Raw genomic sequence first — 19596 nt, forward strand, 5'->3', positions numbered from 1 at the left:
CACTCAGGCTGCTTTCTTATACAAACCAGGACCACCTCCGTAGGGGTGACACCGCCCACAGTGGACTGGGTTCTTCTAAATCAATCATTAATCAAGAAAATGCCCTGTAGATAAGCTCATAAGCCAGTCTAATGGAGGCAGTTCTCAGCTGCTTGTCCCTTGTTCCAGATGACTGCACATGTAAACTTGACAAAAATCTCATCAACACAGTGGACCTTTGGGAGACCGTTGAGACCCAAACTACAGCAATGTATAAACTTATGGATGTAACTGTTTCTTTGGTCATCTCTTTCTCTCTCTCTTAAAAAAAAAAAGACAATAAAGTAAGGAGTTTTAGCATTTACAAGAAAAAAATGAAAAGGCTATAAGAAGGGATTTATGTAAAAGAAAAATGCTTTGAAATTTGCTTGGATGAATCTTTATTGAACTATAACAGTTTCTACTTATTTTTAATAGCATATTTTTATAGGGACTTATTTATTTTTTGCTTTATATGTATGCTTACTTGCATTTATGTATGTGTAACACATGGTGCCTAGTATCCATAGAGGCCAGAGAAGAAAATCAGAATCCTTGGAACTAGAGTTAGAGGTCGAAGCTGGAACTGAGCGGGGGTCCTTGGGGGAGCAGCACTCTTAATGGATGAGCCAGCTTTCCAGTCCTGGGTCTTCATTTCTTTGTAGACAGGTCAGCACCAAGGCTCACTGTCATGGCCCACCTTACCTACCTTGTTACTCAAAACTCAAACTGAGAGACCGCTGGGCAGCCAGTAACAACAGCCTGTAGTATGCAAACCAAAGCCTAAAAGCCTGAATGCTTTCAGACCTGGGACCAAGGCTGGCTTCATGTGGGAGGGACTCAGGATGAGGTCATCTCAGTCCTTCAGGACGGGCGGCCACACACTAGGAGGAAAAGATGGATGGAAGTAGGCTAGGGTCATCTTTATCTATCTACACACACACACACACACACACACACACACACACACACACACACTCTCTCTCTCTCTCTCTCTCTCTCTCCCCTCTCCCTCTCCCTCTCCCTCTCCTCTCTCTCTCTCTCTCTCTCTCTCTCTCTCCCTCTCCTCCCCTTCCTCCCCCCCCTCCCCCCTCCTTCTCGCTGTCCCCCCCTGCCCCCCTCCCCCCCCCCCTCCTCCCCCTCCTCTCCCCCTCCCCTCTCCCTCTCTCTCTCTCTCTCTCTCTCTCTCTCTCTCTCTCTCTCTCTCTCTCTCAAAGATTACCTTTCAGGTCTGAATGAAATCCCGGATGATGGCGCTGTTTGAACTGGGAAAGTTGTAAGTTGAGCATTTTCTGCCACACTGGGTAAAGAATCACCGTCCGTTCTGCTGTGTTTTACCGGTACCTATAATAACAAGTCGGTATTGGATTTCGTTTTTGTTTTTGTTTTGTTTCTTTTTTTAAGGTAGCAAAGGATTCTCATAACATAGCAAAGGGAGCTGCTGAGACTAACATCACAGACTGTCTGGAGGCCCCCTTTCATGCACCTCCTTGTCATAAGGGAACTAGTCAAGAATGAATCTGTCGGCGGCAATTCCAGGTAAAAAGAAAAGACTTGCTGGCCCAGAACAACCTAAACAGTCTTTAGTATTCTATCTTCTGCGTCACAATGCACTATTTTTTTTTTTTGAGAAAATCATCTGTGTACGTATCACGGTCACGTGGACGCCCCCATCAGTCACTGTCCTTCTGTCGTATCTTCTAGCCTAGGCGGTCACACCACAGATAGGCTTGAAGTGGCTCAACTCATGCTCCTGTTGCCTGCCTTCCTGTTTCCTGCTTACGGTTCCTACTATACCCATGGTCATGAAACCACAGAATACTTCACAGAACGGTTTATTTTAGTTTATCCAATGGTTTATTTTTGTGTCTTGGTAGGGTTTATCTGGTAATAGCCAACAAATACTTAGCCCTACTCCGTTACCCCGCTAGGTTTCTCACACACAGTGGGTCTCCATCGAGCCACATAGCTACTTAGCCTCTTCAACCACAAGGGCTATGACTGCCAACACCCCCACGGTACTCTGAGCTTTCAGAAATGATGCAGAGATGGACCGAATCATGAGCTGTCTTGGTTTTCTCCACACAAAAAGTAATCTTTTTTTCTCTTCTATAAAAACAAATATACTGATTTTTCTCCATGTTCTACTCATGGACTTAACCAGCTATAGATCAAAAATAATTGAAAATGATCAAATCTGGACTGTATTATAGACTTTTTCTGTCGACATCCCCTAATTGATATTACATTGCTTAAATATTAGAAGTAATCAAGAGGCGATTTAAAGTGTATGGGAAATCGTGTGAAGGTCGAATGTGTTAGTTTTCAAACCCGGGACAAATGGCCGAGGTGCCTGTTTACTCTATGGAAGCAGGCCTGGCCGCCATGTTCTCCCAGCTTCTCTCAGCTCAGCTGTTACAGGATTGGCTGGCGTACCCTACTCCCTCCTCTAAACTTCTCCAGCGCAGGGGCTGGGCTGCCCTTCCTCCAGCTGCCTTTCTATAATTCAACCATTTTGGTTACCTGTCCCTTTTGTCTGCTCTTTTGTGTTTCTCCGCTGTTGCCCCCTCTTTCCTCTCCATTCTCCCTTCTCCCTCATGGCTCAGGGTCATGACCACTCTGAGCTCACCCAGATGACCCCGCCTCTGGCTGTGCTCTCCCACATATTCATAATAAACTTTCTCCTCCACCATACATAGGGACAGTCATGCATTTCCTTTTTGTTTGCTTTTTATATTCAATATGCAAATGCTACATTATTTTATGTAGCGGATTTAAGTAGTCATGAATTTAGTACCCACTGGGGTCCGGGAACCAACTTCTTGGGGACATTGCAGGACCACTCCACTAGAATTTCACATTTTAGGGAAAGATGATCACACAGAGGCTGAGGGATGGAGTGACAGCGACCACAGTCCCGTGGCCCTGATCTGGGAAGGCCTCATTGGCTCCCGCCTTCTTTCTGGACTTTCTTAACTATATGTTTTCCATGCTGCAATGAGCGTCTATCAAAAACTAGACCGACAGTTGAACAGTTACACTTTCAATGAAAACAACACCAGGAAAGGCTAAGTTTGATGGCCTGAGTTTTCATTCCCAGGATCAAGATGGTGGAAAGAGAGAACTGCCTCTTTCAGTCTGTCCCCTGACCTCCACATATGCATGCTGGAGCATGCATGGAGATGTATATGACATATGCATACCAAATCAGCCAACCAAATGAATGAATGAATGAATGAATGAATGAGTAATAAATAAGATGGAGGTGGGAGGAATTCAGATAAGGGAACTGATACCAGTAATTAATTATCGTAGATGATTAAGAGCTGTAATTCAGAAGACGCCCTTGGGCTTATTTTAACACCAAAACTGTGTAAAACAGGTCTAAACCACCGAGATAGTATTACACTATAGAATCGTCCTAATGTCAGTTGGAGGTCACCCTGCACTCATAACACCAGGTACAGTTTTTTTTTAGTTGTTTCCTACAAATAGCCAAGCTTTTAATCACTCACGGTCTTTGGCCTTTGAATCCTTCTTGACATTTTACTGCCCATAAGATGAGTCTTTGAAAAATGATGGGGAGAGTATCGGAATAATGCTGGGGCAGAATTTAGGGAGCAGTGGGTCTGGGATCTAAGCCCTGCAAAGTAAAAAAACAAAAACAAACAAAAAACAAAAAAACAAAAAAAGAAAACAAAGTAGGTCTCTTGTTGCAATGTACAGACCCAGATTTAACATAACGTTTTATTAGAACTTAAATTCAGCATTTAATTCAAGCGAGGACTTTGGACAATGTTTTTGTTGTTGTTGTTGTTTTTGTTTGTGTGTGTGTTTGTTTGTTTGGGGATGACATAAAAGGGGGATTGTGGGAGATTTGGTCTCTGAGATGTCAAGGTTACAGACTGAGAGCCGTTCCATTAATTAACTAGGTTCCCAGGTAAGGAAGGATAGCGCTCAAATTCTGGCTCGAGTCTTGGATTATTTGGCAAGAGCGTTTGCTGAGACAGCGTGTGCTCCCAAAGGGAGTCAAGCGGAGGAGTTGAAGATGAGTCCTGATTTACCTGTTGAACTTGTGACCCAGAGACTCCAAAGCAGAGACATGGAGAAGTCACTGGATGTCCTGGTCTAGAGCGCAGAGGAACGTTTTGAGCTGCAGGTGTAGACTTGACAAACCATGATCAAAGCCATGGGATCTAAGGCTTTCCTCACCGGGAACAATGTGGGAAAAGTCAGACCCAGCTCTGCATGGCTCTGCTCTTTAGAGGCTGGCTCTGGGAAGAAAGACTGGAACTAGAGATGAGAACTGTGGACTACTGGCAGGAAAAGGAGCAGGAAAGGTGGCCTAGGAGTATCCATGTTTCTGACTCAAACACTACAGAAGGAGGTAGTGAGATTTCAGTAGTGTCCATGCACTTAGAGACATGGGCCTCTGTGACTCTGGCAAGATCTGCAACAGGGAGGAGGTAGGGATTTAAAAGCAGATGTGGCAGACCTGTACTTGGTCCCTACGTGTCATTCTTCCTTTACTTCCTTATAAATAGAGTCCCCAGCTTCTCATCAGACATTTAGTGTCCTGCAGTCAAAACTGTGTATCCCAGTCTTCTGGGCTAAATGTCAGCTAATGAGATATGCCCCAAAGGATCCTAGGTAACTTCCAGGAAGTGCCTGTAAGAGAGCAGTGAACTCTTCTAGGTTTCTCATTTCCTGTTGGCTGGAAAACTTAAGCAGCCATTTTGGTCCATGAAGTAGAAGTCACACACTAAGAACGGCAACTCATGACCAGACTAGAGAAGACTCACAACAGTCAAATAGAAAGCTATCTCTAGACTGTTCAAATTCACCGTCACAGTTCATTCTGAATCTCTGTGACTCTGTCTCCTTCTCCTTAGTAGTTGTGGGCTGTAGAGTAAATTAAGGAAAGCAAATTAAGAGAGTGATCAAAAATACGCTTGACTATGAACAGGAGAAGGAATGTGTGGTCAAGGGAGGTGGTTTTATTATTAATTTTGCTTGGCTTTTGTTGCTTTTTATATGTATATGATTATGTATATGGTTATGAATATACATGATTATGTGTATGAAGATGATATGGGTACGGTTATGGAGATGTATATGGCCCGGCATCAAACTCCATCCTTCCTGTCTTCAGTGCTGGGATCCCCTGAGCTCTGGGGTTATAGGCCAGGGTTACAGGCATAAGCATCAAACCCAGATTCAAGGAAGGCTCTATTTTAAGTGGATTTTATGATCTTGACACATACGTTGATCAATATTTAATTGTTAGTTACAAGATTCCTTCTGGGTGATACACCCTAGAGAAATATCCAGAACCCTCAACTGACAGGAAATACCAGTGTGGAGAAAGGAAACAGGCAAAGGATTGCTCAAGACTCCTGAGAAGGCAGAGTAGAAGAGCTCCAACCCGGAGAGCACAAGAAGGGAAAGGACAGTGTGACCACTTCAGTTTTCATGGCTAGAATGAGATGCTAGAAATAGCTAGCAGCTCTCTTGAGGGCTCAGCTTGTAGGTAGCTAGATGACATTAGGAGACTCAGGGGCTCTGAATCGGAATCCAAATCTTGTTGTGAACACTTACCTCCTTAAGAGGAGAAGACTGACCTTTAGAGACATGCTGCTCCCTATGCTACCCCAAAAGTAATAGATGAATGACGCCTGTCAATCACATTGATGATGTATGTCAATACAGAGATATGCTGCTGTAGCGCCCTCACCCCTCCCCCAATATCGGGTACAGATTCTTACAGTCAGCCTGTCTGCTTTTCTAACTAAAAAAAAAACAAAAAAAAAAAACAACAAAAAACACTTTTCCTTCTTTTTAATCCTCTTTTTTGGCTATTGGCCAAAACCCTAGCACGCTTCACCAATACTCCCGACATTCTTCCTCTTTCCCTAAATACCAGCTGCTGCGCAGTCCCTCCTGCAGCCGCCCTTTGTCCCTGAAAGTGCCTTCGTCCTCGGACCTCAACTCAAAAGGCCAGCACTCTCTTCTCCTTGCCCTCCTCACAGCCGTCGCTGAGACTGACTGCTTATCCTCGCTGTGGTTACTTTCCTCTCAAATTCGAACAAAATGTTCCTTCCTCTTTCTGAGTCAATTTTAAAGTCTTTGATCAACAACACTGGGAAGCCACAAAAGGCAACCCCAGCTCCTTCCCCACAAGAACTACCTAAATTCTTTTAGAGAGCAGCTCCACAGCAAGCAAGGACCACCAAGCTAAGCTCCACCCCTAAAGGTGCCTTTGCATTGTGGGGACCACGCCCGCCTCCGGCAGCCTAACCAGGAACCACCCGTGGTGGGGCCCGAGGCCAGGCCCGGCTTGTCTAGGCTCCTGGGCTCGGTTTTTTCTTTTTCAAGGTTTGAAATCGGGGATGACACAGACTTTCAAAAGTAAGAAGACAGCTTTATTCAAAGCTCAGAGAAGAGAGGGACACAGTCAAGAGAGACAGCCTGACACCGGGGTGAGGGCACTCAAAGACCCCAGTCACTGTTTAAAGGGCATAGTGAGTAGATGGGTCCTTATTTTGACCCATAGATTAGGTCGTATAATCATATTTTCCTACTGTGAATACCCCTTCCCCGTCCTGCATCTTATCTCACATCACATCCAGTTACCTAAGCATAAGGCGATAAACTGGGTAATCGACCTAAGAGTTCGCTTTAAGGGCACAACTTGCCTTACTGTGCACGCACCCTAAGGCGGCCTAGGTCGAATCGGCCTTTCTGTCTCACACCGGAATATATTGAGAACACACTCAAATAGGAACTGTTAATATTTGATTATTGTTAGGGGTGGAGAGCCATTAGTGTACGTGTAGTCCCGAGACCTGAGGTTGCTAGGGGAATTGTTTGAAGAGGGGCGTGTACAAAGTACGGGCAGGTGACACAGCTAGGCTGCCAAATGAATTAGAAAAGGAACGCCAGAGCACATCTGCCTTTCATTCTGTGGGAAGGAAATCTGCAGGAACACACTGTCAATAGTTTGTTTGTTCTGAGTTAACCTTCGATCGAGGTGGTCAAGACTTGGTGGCCTTCACGTCTGAGAACCTGCCTCCTGCAGACAGAGAGGAGACAATGACCACCTAATTAGAGGGGAAACTGCAATATTTAACTGCTCCGCCCCCACGCTGGCTGTTAGGAGACAGAAGACAAATTTACCATATTAATCCACTGTCTTCTCGCACTGCTGGTTCCGGGAGCACAGTGCAATTTAAAGATTTAATTCTTTGTTCTTTGCCTGCATGTTGGGTGGCACAGACCCCAGCTACAAAACCCCTCCACAACATGTAGAGGGAATCTGCTAGGCCTGAAGCCTAGACTAACTTCTTTCTCTTCAGTCTTAAGCAGGTGGGTCCCTGTGTTGTTAATAATATCAGAATATCAGCCACACCCGTGGGGAAAGAGAGCACCAAACCAACACCAACATGGTTCCACGTGGTGAGATTTTAGTGGGGGAAGGAGACAAAGGGAAGGGGCAAGAGAAAGAAGAGGAAAAAAAAGGCCTAGGGGGCAGGGAATCTGCCTTTTACTTGGAATGTGACTTAAAGGTTCCCAGATGGAGGTACGAATTGAACCAAAAGGTCTTCTGGGAAATGTATGGCCGTTGCCATGGCAACAGTGGCCAAAAAGGTGTCCACAGCTAGGGGCAATTCCTGATACCAACACCCTGACCTTCAGAAACCTACTCATTCTGACTCTTCTCCTTATATTCACAGACACTGAGGGCCCTGGGTGGCAACTCTCAGGGGGACATGACTTAGGATCACAAAGCAGAGGGAGAAGACAGAAAGGAAAGTTCAATAGTGAATTGCTTGGCAGTCATGGTCACAACAGGGCTCTGGTCTTAGGGTAGGCAGAGCAGTAATAGTAAGTCTGGGGCAAAGACACCAAACTCCACCTCAAGGCCTAGGCAAGCACAGAGGCAGGGAGGAGGGCCTGGGGCCTTCATGGGCAAGCGCAGCTGTGTTTTTGTTTTTTTGTTTTTGTTTTTGTTTTCCTTTCTTTTCTTTTTTTAGGAGCTGGGGACCGAACCCAGGGCCTTGCGCTTACTAGGCAAGCGCTCTACCACTGAGCTAAATCCCCAACCCCTAAAGATTTATTTGTTTGTTTTATGTAAGTACACGGTACACTGTCATTGTCCTCAGACACACTGAAAGATCTGGTTCCATTACAGATGGTTGTGAGCCACCACGTGGTTGCCTGGAATTGAACTCAGCACCTCTGGAAGAGCAGTCAGGGCTCTTAACCGCTGAGCCACCTCTCCAGCCCAGGCAGCTGTGTTCTTAACAAGTTTCTGAAAAACTGTATTTCCTCAGCTCGTTCATGTTGGTAAGCAGCCAAAGGAAACACAGATAAAGAACTAAGCATATGTATGAAACTGTAGGGCTCATCATATACAACTTCTGACAAGAGAATACCCTAAGTGTCGGGTATGTGTTATTCCATGTAATGCACAGAACATAGGGGTATTCACACTCTCCTGTGAGAAGTCAATTAACCTCCTTAATCCCACAGCTAACAGTGACAGAGTCTGGCAGGCTTCCTCAAAGCCCACACCCTCAACCAGTCCATGTCCAGATCAGAAAGGAATAGCTTGACTGATCCTAATGCTGGCCCAAGCATGGCTACGGATATTTGATATTTCTCATCGGGCTGGAATCAATTCAGTACTCATTGTACAGGGGAGGAAGCCAGTTCTGGGGTCTGATGTTCATGCTGCCCACTGTCTACGCTGTCCACAGGACTACTCCGGTGGCCATCTTCACAGGGGCCCTTGAACTCCCAGCACCCAACAATCATAATGTCCTCTCTGAATCTTAGAAATTTTGGTTGATGTTGCCTCAGATCATTGAGCTACTCTGACAAAAAGGCAACACTTAATGCTCTCCAGGTGGTATTTACACCTTCTCCAACCAGCTGGGACGGATTGGACTAAGTAGGGAATTCAGTGCAAACCAGAGATGGGTTTTTGTTTTGTTTGTTTGTTTGTTTGTTTTTAACCCCACATGTTATTCATTCAGTGTGCAATCACCAAGAACTCACTACCTCCCTGGCTTTGGGTTGTGACCAAGACTTGGAGTCATGGAGACCCCCCCCCTTCAACTCATGTCCTCAAGACTGGGTGATTTAGCCAGAGGAGGGTGTGCTCACCGACTGGGGAGGCCATGTGGGCAGAGGGCTGCTTGGTGTCGTGAAGCCGATTCAGTAGCTCCTGCACTCGTTGGAAGGCCTCCAGCTTCATACTGCGCTCCTGAGCGAGCCGGTTTCTCATCTGAGGAGAGAGGGCAGGGAACGGACACGCTGTGTGGTGGTTTCTTTAGTGCCCTTGGTTCGCAGGTGACTTCTGAGGGAGAGTATAGGCCCAAGGCTACTCCATGATGAACAGTCTTCAGAATCCCGGACAGGCTGAACTTAGACCGGAATCAACAGCTTTGGTAAACTGAACCAAAGAGGGCCAAAACCCTCTGTGCAATCCCTGCTTTGTTCATCTACAACTTTATGCATGTTTAAAAAAGTTATTTGTTTTTACCTATTTATGTATTTGTACCTGAGTATCCGTGTGTCTGTGTCTGGGCCACCTGCATGCCATGGTGCCTATGTGAGAGTCAGAGGACAACTTGTGGGAACTGATTCTTTCCTTCAACCCATGTGGCTGCAGTGGGTCAAACTCAGGTCATCAAATTGGGAGGCAAGCACCTTTACCCAGTGTTTCTAACATTTTTCCTTTCTACTTGGTGAGTACAAGGAAGTTAGAGCCCAGGAAGTCTGAGAAGTACTATTAGAGGAAAGAGGCAGGCTTACTAAGGACTGGTGTGCGTACAACGTCTTTGTCAGAGTCAACCGTTAGTGAGAGGGTTGAGTCCAATCTACCTATCTGTTTCTGAGGCTTGTCTACACTCAAGGGCCCAATGGGGTCCACCACAACCACAGACCCTAACCCCCGTTGAAAGTTGGCTATCAGTCCCTATTCTGGGATTTAGTTTGCAGTCGAATTATTAATTATCCAGGTATGGGGTTTCTACCTACCTTAGACCATTTGTGTTCCTGGATAAAAGACATAGCCTTTATATATCTATTTTTTTTCCAGAGCTGAGGACCAAACCCAGGGCCTTGCACTTACTAGGCAAGCGCTCTACCACTGAGCTAAATCCCCAACCCGCCTTTATATTTTTTAATATGCCTCAGGTAGCACAGTAGCTGGACAACTGCCTACTCTCCACGATGTTAGAATCTACCTTCCTACCCACAACCCAAGTTATTACTTACTATGTTTCCTATGGGCTGCTCTTACCTCCAATCGGCCGGCCCACATGGCCATGTGTTTATATGACTCCGCTAATCCATGGTGGCTCTCCTTTCTCCCCTCTGGCACACTTCTATCTCACGGCTGCTACTCTCTGCTTCTCTCAAGCCTGCCAAACCTCAGGCCCACCTATGTCTCTTCTGCCCAGCTATTGGCTGTTGGCATCTTTATTCGCCAATCACTATTAACTGGTGGGCAGGGTCCCTCAGTATCTTATGGGCAGACTCCTCACTGGGGCACCAGTCTTGGGGGCCCCAAATTAGCCTTGGGATACAAGCAGCATTAGAGCAGCCCACTACATGAGTTATCTAATCTCCCCTCACAGCCTAGGAAGAAAGGTCATGAAAAGTATCAAAGTCACCCAGCCATAGTTACAGCTTGGGGCACGATTCCAAAACCTATGCTCTAAGTAACCTTTCCAGGCACAGTGAACAAACAAGGGTTTTCTCTGAAGTCAGCCAGCCATTAGCCATCCATGAAGATGGAGCTTAGAGATAGGCCAAAGAAGTCACTGCTGTTCCTGGTCACATGCCTGATGGCCTTTTGCTGCCACTTGGGGTGGAGAAGCCCATAGGCACAAGGGCTGTCAGAGAGGGAGAGAAGTAACTGAGAAAGGGCTAGCAGTTTTGATGGTCATGTGTCTTGATTGAGAAAAATCTCAAGATACTTATTTTAATTGCATCAGAATTGCTGCCATTAAATAAAAATTAAGCAATAATAATTAAAATAATAATGTAGGATTATAGTTTGAATGTGAAGTGTCTTACTACATAGCTCACGTGTTAAAACACTTGGTTCCCAGCTTGTGTTTTACAAGGCTGCGGAAACTTAAGACGACAGAACCTAAATGGAGGAAGTAGGTCACAGAGTCAAGTTTCATAGTCTGGCTCTATTTCTCATCCCCTCTCTGCTTCCTGATGGGGGTGTGATATTACCGCCAGTCTTATACTTCTCCATCTTTGCCTTCTTTGCCTTGATGAACTGTATCCCCCAAAACCGTTAGAAAATGGACTATATCCCCTCAAACTGTGAGCCAAAGGACTGTATCCCCTCAAACTGTGAGCCAATGAACTGTATCCCCTCAGACTGTGAGCCAAATGACTGTATCCCCTCAAACTGTGAGCCAATGAACTGTATCCCCTCAAACTGTGAGCCAAAGGACTGTATCCCCTCAAACTGTGAGCCAAAGGACTGTATCCCCTCAAACTGTGAGCCAATGAACTGTATCCCCTCAGACTGTGAGCCAAATCCCCTCAAACTGTGAGCTGAAAGAAACCCTTTTTCCCTTAAGTTGCTTTTGTCAGTTATTTTGTCACAGAGATAGGAAAATATAACACAGGTAACTAGTTCTATATGAGCATATTTGAAGGAAGGATATGGGCACTATACCACTCCTTCCTAGTCAGCGCCTTGTAGAACAAAGGACTGGGCAAGCAGGATTTTTTTTTTCTTTTTTTCTGAGCTGGGGACCGACCGAACCCAGGGCCTTGCGCTTGCTAGGCAAGCAAGCAGGATTTTAATTAATGGTTATTATAAGGTTAATGCTGGATCATTTTTTTTTTCTAGCTTTGGGAGAAAAAGTAGCTTCCCGGGCTGATGTGACCTCCTGAGTTACCTAAAAGGTTAGTGCCAAAAGATCTGTCTGAAGCAGGCTCCATGGAATCTTGCACCTTCTGGGATTATTATATAGCAGGGGCCTTCTGATAAAAATAAAACATGCCAATAAGATAGGTATCGTGCAGCTCCCCTGTAAGACTCAGTGGGTGAGTCCTAGCAAGGCGGGAAGGGTACATTTTTTGTAGGTGTTTTCTCTATGTAGCTTAGATTAACTTCAAACTCATGGCAAGCCTCATGCCTCAGTGTCCCTGGTGCTGGGATTACAGACATGAGTCATCATGCCCAGTTCATGAATGTGAAATTCCAATTTTCTTTTACTCTGCAACAGCTCATCTCCTCTCTCCATTTCCTTGAAAGTATCTTATCCAGCACTCCCTCAATTCAATTTAATTCTCTTCACAGAACTTCTAGAGCCCTTGAAACCCTTGACCAATAATAGTTCAATTTAATTTTCAAATTGCTTTTCTGTCTGTTGTTATCTCTAGTGGATGAATTAAGGGCTTTATTCACCCGCGGATATGTGTAAAGCACCTTCCGTGTCAGGTTTTATTGAATTACCTTCTGCAGTCTGCTTACCGAGGTCAAATTAATCCATGCGTGCATTACAACAACCCCTTTCTATTCCCCCAGGGGTACAGTTATAAAAATTGTGTCTGAAATCCACTTTTGCTTTTCATGTTTGACTTTATATTTCTGGACACGGTGGACTAAAAATCTCTTATTACAGCTTTCACAGGCTTGCTTCTCTTCCAGAGTATAGCTCATAGCTCTCTAGAAGACCCCAGTTCAGAGGTAAACATGTCCCCAGGACACCAGGACTCTGAGCCTGCAACAGTCTTGCCTAAGCAGTTGCTCCAGGGTGGCACACAGAGAACCTTGTCCGGGAACCGACAGAGTAGAGAGAAAGCTGCTAGGGGAGCAGAGAGTCCCAGGAAACAGACATTCCACGGAGGGAGGCCGTTAGGGTGAGGCCCAGCAGCCCTAACCTGCTTCAGGTCTCTGTCCATCTTCTTCTGCTGCAGCTGGCCTCGCTTCGAAGCCCGCTCAGCCTCTTCTGTCAGGAGCTGCAGTTTTTGCTCTTTTTGCTCCACGTCTTTCAGGAGCGTCTCCATGCCAGATGTTTTTATGATATCCAGCTGCTGCCGAGTGACCGCGTCTTGAGTCACTCTGTGCTCCAACTCCCTCAGCAGTTGGGCCTGCAGCAAGGGAGGGCCAAGGCAAGAAAGAAAGCAGGCAGCAGCAGGCTGAGCAGGGGCGACTGAGGCGAGGTACTCACAGCTGCCATTGAGTACAAGCTGTATTTGCATTGCCATGAAGTCTTCCTCATGGGGACCAGCAATGAGTCCTCCCCTCACCTCTGAGGAGGCAAGGGCCCTTCATAGGAACATTAGTGATGAAGGGTGCTTCTGACTTGGGCTCTGTTTTCATTCTCAAAACGTGTCTGGGAAACCAGATTCTAGATAGTTAAAGACAGAAAAATGGAGCTGGGCTGTGAGCCCGACAGAGCTGTGAGGTAAGACACTGTCTCGATCACAACAACAAAAAATAAAAATATCAAGGAAGAGAAGAAAGATGGAGTAATAGAGAGGGACCGAGAGAGAGAGTCAAGTGACCAAGAGAGGAGGAGAGTATGTAGCCAAAATGGCTGGGTTATATAGACAAGAAAGAAGCTGCAGGAAGGGGAGGGAAGCTTGAGGGGCTTGGGGGAGGAGTGCTGACAGCAGCCAGGACTCTGGACAGGGTACAGATGCTGGGAGAGCCTGTGGTGACACGTTGATAGGCACCTCAGTTAGCCATTTATCCTGGGTTTCTCTAGGAACTAACTGCAGGTTTCTCTCAAGTCAGTGGTATTCCGGGTTGCCACTGTGTTCCTTCTTATGACCGCACTCAGGCTGGCTACCTCTGGGGCTCTAGGTACCTGGGTCTCATTCTGCCACCACAGCTTCCTGTTGTCAGTCTGAGCTTTGGTCAGGGCTTGCCTTGCAGCCAGGAGCTGTTGATGAAGTAAAGCCACTTCTTGCTCCGCCATTAGCTTGATTCGCAAGCACTCCTTTTTACTGTGAATAGATTCCTGCCAGCAGTGCAAACACAGAGGGAGAGGAAGTAAGCTGCTTTTCTGTGGTTTTAGTCTGAAGCCTTAGCTAAGACCTCACGCAAGGGCCCTTCTTTAGCACTGCCTAGAGTGGAGCTCTTGACGGTCGGTCATTGATTGTGTTGTGTGAATCTAGTTATGGATGGCCCAACAGACCAGAGTAAATCCAGATTCCAGGAAAGTGCAGCTTCTCAAACCAATACCAATATGTGCTCTGTGTTCCATGTGTTTAAAGCAGATTTTCCTCTTACTTTTTTGTTACTTCATTTCCCTCAGATTATCAAAGATAAAATCCAAAGCTAGCAGCCTCAAGCCTTTAATAAACATCTCCTTTCTGCCTCATCTCTTCACCTTCCTTAAGCACCATTCTTTCATCTCCACGGCTGGTTGCACCTGTCTGTTTTCTATTTCTCCCAACACTCTAAGGTTGCCTATTCCCAGGGGGGGAAAGGTCAACTGCCAATTGCCAGATTCTTTAGCAAGGCTGGGCATGCCACCTGCCATCATTGTGGCAGCTGCAGAAGCACTGTGTGTGTGTGTATGTGTGTGTGTGTATGTGTGTGTGTGTGTGTGTGTGTGTGTGTATGGCATGCATGTGGTATGTGGTGTGCATGTGGTGTAGGGTGTGTGTGTATGTGTGTATGTGTGTGTTGCATATGGTGTGGCGTGTGTGTGTGTGGTGTGCATGTGGTATGGTGTGTGCGTTGTGTGGTGTGTTGTGCATATGGTGTGGGGTGTGCAGGGAAGGGGCCTCTCTTCAACACGTACCTTCTCTGCCATGCTCAGCTGACCTCTGAGGTGTGCCTGCTGCACAGCCAGCCGCCAGCGGCCCAGGCTCCGCGCTTTGCACAGTAGAGCAGCCAGGGTGCAGCTGTTGTCCTGTTCCAAGGCCCACAGTTGCTCCTGCCAAGAAGGCCTACTTTTAGAACAGGCCACTCTCAGTCCTTTTCCCTAACACCAGAAACATGCCTTCCAGAAATACACATTATCATGTGGAGCCCCACCCCAGGACTCCTTTAAACACGTCTAACCCCTTTGGAATTCTAAACGGGTCAGTGGTGGGCTGGGAGCTAGGAAGAAAGGCAGCACAGGTTCACGTACTTCAGCTGGTGCTTTGGCTGCATTCTCTTTTGTTTCTCCCTCAGGTCTGGCAGAGCCCCAGGTTTTCTTTAGCTGCTTCACGTTGGCAATCCCTTCAGCTCTCACTTCACCGATGAGCTCACACACTTTCTGGATCAAATTAAACTGATTCTCATCCAGTTTCTCCTGAAAATTGCAGACTCAGGTCAAGAAGTCCAATGCATTTGAGGGCGTGAAGGGCAGGGTTGGCAGTTTTTGTCATGGGAATTACAAGGCAGGCATATTAGAGGCTGATAGCCAGCATGGCTTCATCTTTTGTTCACCTATAGGTCCTAGAACATGCCTCGTTTGTCAACACCTTCTGGCACATTGAGCGGGGACAGTGGGACGAGCCCTGGGAGGTGACAGAGAAAAATCTACTAGCTAGATCAGGTTAGTTGGGAAAGGTGGATTTATGGCTCCCAGGCTGACGTAGAATCTGATGAGTCCTTATTGTGGATGAGCCTCCTTAGGCTCCAGTGTAAACCTGGAGATGAGACGTTCTGTCCTGAGTGGCTGTGGCTAATGGCTGATGATGTCACAGAACGCTTGTGTGAGTTATTACTGTGGACTCAGGGCTGAATTGTGACTCCTCCCAAACTCATGTATTCAGCCTCAAATGTCTGGAGACATAAGTTCTTCCCATAGAAGTGGGTTCTGATCCCAGGGAGACTGTGCCCTGTAAGAGCAGAGAGGGTCACCTTTTCCTTCTCTTGGCAGGGAGGAGACAGCCCCTGGTCCACTAGAAAGGGAAGACTCCATAGAGGAGACCATGCTCATACCCTCATCTCTGACTCTTGGCTTCCAAAACTGTGAGGAAATAATCTCTGCTTTAGCTACTCGGCCAATGGCATTTCGTTATGGCGGCCTCAGCAGACTAAGATGCCTAGAGACCCGTGGGGCCGAGAAAAGGGCATATGAAGGTCCTTCCCATCTCCAAGCCACTTCCTCGGAGAGGAAGGCAGGACAGTGCTCAGTTAGAAACTATGGCAGGAAGCCAGGCCAATTCCGCTGGTTACCAGTGTGAACATCACCACTACCTTGGGACCAAGGACTTGGATAGGGATTCCTTGCTTGGTGGGGAGGGCATTGGTAGTACTCCTTCAGTCTGGGAGAAGTTAAAGAGTCCATTCTATCTTCTTAAGCCCGCACATTTGCTCTCCAAAGTTGGCTTCTGGCTTCTCCTGTAGCTCTAGGCCCAGTCCGTTTTGAATTTGGTCTTTTTTGAGATGTGTGAGCATTTCTATTTTGTAAGTAAGAAGAAATCTCTAATACTCCCTGGAAGGTAAAGGCAGAACATCGAAGGGGATCTCCTGTTCATAAAACAACCCTAGGGTCTGTTCTGGAATTCCCAGGGAAGGAAGGGAGAAACAGGGTTAAGTAGGGCTGGCTCTAGAATGGTGGGAGGTAAGGGATTAAGTGGGGCTGGCTCTTAGGAATACTGAGTAATGCAGAAGGGACTGGGGAAGAAAGCTATGGAGTGGGGCATTGTAGGTGTGTACTGAAATCCATAAGGAGGTGCCCAGCCTCCCGATGGCTCATGTTAGGCATAGGACATTTGTCTCCCTGATGTCCATCAGTTTATACAGTGACCAGCTTTCCACAGTGATGTGGCAAGGGAGTCCTGTCAGTTTTCTTTTGACGGACTCCATAGTTGAAGGTTGGTAGCTCCCCAATTCTAAATAATTCTTTTTTTTTTTAAGATTTATTTATCATATATAAGTACACTGTCGCTGTCTTCAGACACACCAGAAGAGGGCATCGGATCCCATTACAGATGGTTGTGAGCCACCATGTGGTTGCTGGGAATTGAACTCAGGACCTCTGGAAGAGCAGTCGGTGCTCTTAACCACTGAGCCATCTCTCCAGCCCTCCCCAATTCTAAATGTGGGAGAAAGGCAGAAGGGCATGGTGAGGGTTAACTAGTTCAGTTTCCAAACCTGCCCAGCGAGCTCTCAGGCAGCTGTTCCCTCCCGGGGAGAGGGTTTTTTGCTTCCCCACTGGGTGTCTCACTTTGTGGAAAGGGCAGTGGTAGACATAGGTGGGAAGTTGAAGCAAGCGGAAAGCCTCCTCTTTCCAAGAGCAGCTGGATGTCGAATGGACACCTCAGTATCCCAAACTCAGTGTCCATCCTGTCGGCACAGTGACAGCTCAGGCTGGTGACAGCTCAGAGGGCAAAGGGGTTGCCACCGTGCCCGATGGCTTAAGTTTGGTCCCAGGAACCCACAAGGTGGAGGGAAAGAGTTGATTTCCACATGCGTGCTGTGACATGCACACGCTAACAGAACACACGGACACACCCAGATGTAAATAGAACAAAGTAAAATTATGACAGCCCGCTGCTAGTTCTCTCTACAGCAACGTCCTCTAGCTGGAGCGGTGCAAGTCTATAATCCCAGTGGAAGGGAGGCTGAGGCTATAGGATTGTTTGACTTTGAAGTTGGCTTGGGCTATGTAGCAAGTTCCAGGGCAGCCGGGACTACCTAGCAAGACCACGATTTAACAAAACGAAACCGCCAACCAAACAAGACCTTCCAGCTTACAACCTGGGGCTCAAGAATCACTTGGCACCTCAAAGTCCATCCTGCCGTGGGTCCCTCGGTAGGCAGGCAGCCATGTAGACGTTCCAAGGCTTTCCGAGGCACAGCCAGGACACTTACCTTTATGTGTAAGCAGGTCATAAACAAAGCCTGCACTAATTCTCTGTACTCTTCCTGGACCTCTTTCCTAATCTGGATTTCCAGATTCAGATTCTCCTCTTCCAGGTCTGCGAGCCGGGCCCTCAGAGCGGTGATCTCCATGATTATGTCATGACTGAGCTCTGCGATCTGTCAGAAGTGATGCAGAATAGATGGCACGAGGTAAGGCTAGCGATGGAGGCATTCCAAGCAGCAGACCAGTCCTGTGAGGGCCAGCACAGCCTCCGTTGTCAGGCTCGGGAAGGTATGGGCATGGCAGAAGCTCAGGTTGGCTCAACAGTCCTGAGCGGCGTCAGGCACAGCTAACATTCATGTCCCTCCCTAGTGCAGAGGTGAGATGAGCTCACCCTTCATAAAACAGTCTCAATTTGATGGGTGAACGAGCCCTAAAGAGCTGGAATTTAAACGCAGAAGTTTGGATAAACTCCTCAATCATCTCAGTTTCATCACCACACTTGCCTTTCCCTGACCCCTCAACCAGATGCCGTTTCATTTTTGAAGTGCATTCTACATGGCATCTTAAAAAAAAGTATGGAAGAAGCAATGTTCACAGAATTCTGCCAAATAACAGCCCTCCCCCCATAATACATGACGGAGACAACTTAAAAAACTTTAGAAAGAATGCCCCTTAGCAAGAACATTTACACAGAATGAAATTACAGTCCTCGAATGTGCCTTCATGGGCCTGCCTCAATGGACAAGACTTCTGCAGGCAACACGAGCTTCTGGTGGACTGCGTGTAGTAACTGACCCACCTGGCCAGCACGGTCTTCAGGGGGAGCTTGACTTCTTCGTAGCAAGTCTACCTCCTGAGGAGGAGAAGGCAGGGCTCAGTCAACACACAGGCAGCCCCTCCAGTTGGTGTTTACACAGCCTCATTCCAAAACCCTCTCATCCTGATCCTGTCAGTGGCCTGGGCTGTGCTTGGTACCTTGATACACTTTGGATTCTCTTTTCTCCTCCTCCCTCCCTCCCTCCCTCCTCCCTCCCTCCCTCCCTCCCTCCCTCCCCTTTCCTTCCCTCCCTCCCTCATATATTCTACTGGCCTTGAACTTAATATATGGGTGAGGGTGACCCTAACCTTCCTGCCTCTACCCCTCAACTCCTGAGATTCCAAGGCTGCACCACTATGGGCAGTTAAACTTCGGGGTTTCTAACAACACATCGAAAGACAACGTGCAAGTCGGGCACGGGACATGCTTGTACTCCTGAGGCTTGCTGACCAGCCAGCCAAGATGAATCGGCAAGCTCCAAGTTCTAGTGAGAGAACAGAGCTCATTTCTGAGCAATGGCACCCACATCAACATGTGCGCATGTGGACGCACAAATTAACAACAACAATGCCACAATATGATTTCCAGGCTTCTACAATGATGCAGAGTTCAAACATGGGGGAGTCATCAACAGTGGGCAAGTCCAGGACTCCCTGATTAATATTTTAATGCTTAATTTAGGGATTTTTTTTTACAATTTCATATTTTCCCTTGAGTATAATATAAAATTATATGGATCTTCAGATACAATCTATTTTGAAACAATATATACAATAGGATCCTTTGAGTACTATGACCTAGTTTTAGGGAGTTTAGGGAGGTCTCACCACTAAAACTGACCCATAATATGAAGACAGACAGACAGACAGCGATAGATAGATAGATAGATAGATAGATAGATAGATAGATAGATAGATAGATAGATAGATAGAAATAAAGATTTTCCCTCCAAAGGCT

General features: G+C 46.7%; 1 protein-coding gene across 1 annotated transcript in view; it reads right to left on the reverse strand.

Annotated features, from left to right (window-relative positions):
• Positions 1–1236: 1236 nt before the first annotated feature.
• The window catches only part of LOC116886977, a 160073-nt gene continuing 141713 nt past the window's right edge, over positions 1237–19596 (reverse strand). Inside the window, exons 39-47 of the mRNA XM_032888467.1 lie at positions 18622–18675; positions 17828–17995; positions 15162–15314; positions 14817–14951; positions 13875–14027; positions 12943–13152; positions 9187–9307; positions 3534–3661; positions 1237–1362 (exon numbers count right to left, since the gene is read on the reverse strand). Coding sequence (XP_032744358.1) covers positions 1237–1362; positions 3534–3661; positions 9187–9307; positions 12943–13152; positions 13875–14027; positions 14817–14951; positions 15162–15314; positions 17828–17995; positions 18622–18675 — 1248 coding nt within the window. The remainder of the gene's footprint in view (positions 1363–3533; positions 3662–9186; positions 9308–12942; positions 13153–13874; positions 14028–14816; positions 14952–15161; positions 15315–17827; positions 17996–18621; positions 18676–19596) is intronic.

Source organism: Rattus rattus, chromosome 18, assembly GCF_011064425.1.
Source record: "Rattus rattus isolate New Zealand chromosome 18, Rrattus_CSIRO_v1, whole genome shotgun sequence".
NCBI classification, from domain to species: Eukaryota; Metazoa; Chordata; class Mammalia; order Rodentia; family Muridae; genus Rattus; species Rattus rattus.